Here is a 4,374-nt window from a genome sequence, read left to right as displayed (position 1 = left end):
ACTTGAATTTTCGTGGATGTGGGGTAGCTCGTGGAAAAGAAGGGCAATCTCCTCGTGCCCCCTCCGCGTGGTCCATCAACCCTTTGCGAGCCCGCACCGCCAAGGCGACACGCGCAGGCACACTGTGCACGCACGGGAGGAAAAAGGCAGGAGTTATCGCCACGGGTGTCGGCTGGGCGGCGCGGCTTGCATCCCACCCAATGCAAGGCATCGAATCGCGCCAACCGTCCGCGTGACGGCTGCTCCTTTGTTCCCTCCTACTTTCCCCTGCTCCGCCGCTCGCCCCCTTTCTATATACTCCAGAATCCACTCCCCCACTCCACTCCCTCTCTCTCCCGAGCCTTCCCGAGTACTCCGGCCGTGAGATCAGATCAGATCGACCGAAGTCCAAAGAAGAGGGAGAAGCGGCGGAGGATGGCGGACTGGGCTCCGGTGGTGGTGGGGGTGGTGCTGTTCGTGCTGCTCTCGCCGGGGCTGCTGTTCGAGATGCCGGGGTCGCACCGCCACGTCGACTTCGGCGGCCTCCACACCAACGGCAAGGCCATCTTCGTCCACACCCTCCTCTTCTTCGCCGCCTTCACCATCCTCACCCTCGCCCTCCACATCCACATCTACGCCGGCTAGACTGACACCCCATACCCCATAGATGCGCCATGTACTACCAATACTACTAGCTAGCTCTTGCCTGTCCGCGTGCTGTTCTCTTGCTCGGTAAATCGATCCCCTCCATGTAATCAATCTGCTTGTAATCCAATCCCTGCCTGCAAATCTGGTGAAGAAGCGTGTTGATTGAGGTGCTGTGCTATGCCTGTTTATTTATCTGATCCGATCTGATGTGATGTGATGAGATGTCTCTGTCACCGTAGCTTAGCTTAGCTCGTCGTCGTCGCTGGGCGTTTTAATTAAGTCGCTGCGCATGCTACTGGAGTTCGTTAATCATCGTCCACTTTCCGATTAGTTCTTTTGACTTTCTGCGCAAAGGAACATGTATTCCTTCCGCCGTTCCGCGGCTCACCAAAGCCACTGAAGCATCTTTTGCCAGGGACGAGCAGAGTCTGATCCGCCTAGAAAGCTCGCTTTGGCCTTCGTGAGGAAAGAGGGTGGATGAAGCGGACATTCCTAATCCACATTGCTCCTCATCCATATAGCTCGTTGCTAAAGGAAATTTGCAAAAAAAAAAACATCTATTCAAAAATCAAAATTTTAAGTTTCAAGAAATGTGGTTCCTAGCCGAATTTATTTTAAATATAGATACTACAATCCGATTCAAACTACATTGCATAAGATGAATTTAAACTAAAATGATTCCAACAAGATAAAAACTAAAAGTAACTGATCGCTTTCGTTCTCGAGCAGCTTCCAACCAATGCAGTCGTCTGAGTCACCATTGGACCGAAGCCGGAGTCGCGCGAGGAAAGGTCGATGACAACCCCATCGGATGGTCCGGCCTCGTTGATAGCCCCCTTGCACAGCTCGAGTCGTCGGTGCTCCTCGACGACGAGCTCCGGATGATTCCGACAAAGCTTCGCCATGTACTCTTCATTGGCGCGAGCCGCTCGAAGGACCATAGAGGATCATTGCCTTCAGGTCATACCTCGCCACTAGCTCAGCCGACTGAAAGGAGCCAGTCTAGTAGTGATGGTTGGTGTCCCGGTCCTTGATTTCTGACACCCACAGCCCCATGGCCGGTGTCGCACACCGTAGTACTTCCTTTTCGACGACGGCAGTGGTACATTGGCGGAGGAGGAGGGGGGAGGCGTCACTGCGTGCTCGGGTCGGCTGCGCATCATGACGCGGATTCACGCTCGAATGAACTACAGCGACCTTTGACGGTTGGATCCTGCCATTTTGAGGCGGCACTACTTGATCCTTGGGTTGTGGTGTTGGTGGGAACGTCGGTGGAGGTGCGTGGTGGATTTGGATGGCGCCAACGTCAATGTGGTGCGAGCGAAGGAGAGAGGTGGGGCGGGGAAGACGAAAATGTATCCTGAGATCGAGGCACACAGATAAGTAAATACACACGACGGCCGCCATGAGGAGTATAGTCTTTGAGGGGTTAAACCGGATGAGGATTCGACTAGATACGATTTAACTCATCAAGATGCTGGTTTTGAGGGATCGGTTAGAGATGCCTTAACGTTGTTTTTTTATCATGAACATTTGCACATTATTAGATAACATCCCCATGTGCACGTGTATGTTTTTTAACTTCAAAATGTGATTCTTTTTTCACTCACTCAAAATTTCGACCTCCATAGATACTTAAAAATGCCCACCGAGTGAGATCGTGAAAATCCGCCCCTAACAGGAGTCAAAACCCGGTCTGCAAGGTGTGCCACATCGACCTTTGTATGATATAATTGTTTACGAAGTCATCGTAGGCACCTCGTCGTCGACGGGGACTTCCCTCCCACCGAATGCGCATCGCCGGAAATCCTGAAATAAATTTAAAAATAAATGCGAGCAACAGGATTTGAACACTGATCGATTGGGAATACCACCGTTCTCTAATCATTTTTTTTGACGAAAAGGGGTTTCCCCCCACCCCAACTTTTTATAAAAAGCCAAGGCAAAACAACCAGTCACGGACTGTTAAACAGCGCTCGACGATAGAGAGTAGCTGCCGCAGATAGAGAGGGTTTAGCCCTATTACAAGCTCAAGGATAGTTCAAACACAAGTAACAGCGACTACAACTCCATACTGAGAAAGAGCACTAAGATCTCCACGCAATCCTAAGCAACTCCCCTCTTCGGTGGTCCAAAAGCCTTAAGCATCGGAGAAGTAGCGCACCCTGAGCCTCGGAACATAGCACTTTCCACTTCTTGATCGTCGCCCCAAACAGGTCCAGGACACATCTCATGCTTCGCCATCTTCGCCCCTGGAAAACAAAATCATTCCGAAGACGCCATAAGCTCCACAAGGCAGCAGCAGAAACAATATTCAAGGCTTCACAATGTTTCCTTCTCTTCTAGAAGGAAGTTAATTGATCAAAAGAGTTAGGAACATTTATCGCAAAGATATCAGCAATTAAGCTCCAGACAGATTCAACAACAACGCAAAACAGATGCTGAATAGATTCAGGTTCACAGCAAAAGACACATGACATGTCCTCAACATGTCTACGCTTAGCTAAATTATCTCTGGTAAGACTCTTGTTATAATAAATCAGCCAGAGAAAGACATGTATATTTGAAGGCACTTTGATCTTCCATATGTCATCTTTAATGATAGAAGGAATCCCTCCAAAGTTAATAAGTTTGTAAAAGGATTTGACAGAGTACTTGTTAGAAGAATCTAACATCCAGAGAGGTTGATCTGGCGAGTCGGACAAGCAAACAGTCTTAACAATCTCATTGAGCTCCTCCCATCTAACTAATGTATTCTCAGCGACACATCTCCTAAATGTTAACCGAAGCTCACCATCCACCCAGACCTGGGCCAGGGTAGCCTCCTGTTGTTGGCAAATACTGTAAAGATCCCAAAATGCAGTTTTCAAAGAGCAATCTCCTGCCCAGATGTCATGCCAAAAGGCAATGCTATTCCCATCCCCAGGAACCCATCTATAGAAGTTCTTAGCAGCTGCAAGGGCCCAAGATAAACTCTTCATAAATGGAGAACCAAGAACCACCCTAGTATTAAAAAAATTAGGACAAGTGGTATTATATTTATACTTCAACAATTTCTTCCAATCACTGTCCCTTTCGTCATAAAATCTTTTTCCCCACGATGCCAAGAGAGCCATGTTAAATTCTCTAAGATTGGGTACCCCCAAGCCACCAAACTCTTTTCTCCTAGAGATCAGACCCCAATTAGCAAGGTGGTATTTATGAGAATCCCCCATGTTGCCCCAAAAAAAATGAGACATTTGAGAAGTAATCATATCAATTGCCCATTTGAGAAATTTCATAATAGACATAAGATAAGCAGGAATACTAGCAATGCATGTGGTAAGCAAAATCAATTTCCCTCTGTAAGATAGAAATCTCCCCAACCAGCCTGAGATGTTCTTAATAATCCTATCAATAGTGGGTTGAAGGTCCTCCCTCCTCAACTTTTTAAAGTGAAGGGGGTGTAACGCCCCAGATTCGATGCGCCAGGTGTCCGCCAGTTATTCATCGTCGTTGCCATGTCATTTGCTTGCGTGTTGCATTTCATCATGTCATCATGTGCATTGCATTGCATACGTGTTCGTCTCATGCATCCGAGCATTTTTCCCATTGTCCGTTTTGCAATCCGGCGCTCCTATGTCCTCCGGCGTCCTCCTTTTCTCTCTTTTCGTGAGTGGGTGTTAAACTTTCTCGGAATGGACCGAGTCTTGCCAAGCGGCCTTGGTATCGCACCGGTAGACCGCCTGTCAAGTTTCGTGCCATTTG

At 48.3% G+C, this 4,374-nt stretch overlaps 1 protein-coding gene across 1 annotated transcript; it reads left to right on the top strand.

Moving 5' to 3' along the window:
- Positions 1-235: 235 nt before the first annotated feature.
- LOC119349596 lies at positions 236-819 on the top strand. The gene has a single exon (XM_037617654.1). The coding sequence runs from the start codon at positions 415-417 to the stop codon at positions 622-624; it is 210 nt and encodes a 69-aa protein (XP_037473551.1). The 5' UTR covers positions 236-414; the 3' UTR covers positions 625-819.
- Positions 820-4,374: the final 3,555 nt, after the last annotated feature.

Source organism: Triticum dicoccoides, chromosome 1B (assembly GCF_002162155.2).
Source record: "Triticum dicoccoides isolate Atlit2015 ecotype Zavitan chromosome 1B, WEW_v2.0, whole genome shotgun sequence".
Lineage (NCBI taxonomy): Eukaryota > Viridiplantae > Streptophyta > Magnoliopsida > Poales > Poaceae > Triticum > Triticum dicoccoides.
Note: the sequence above shows the minus strand (reverse complement) of the source record. Positions and strands in the feature narration are given on the sequence as shown.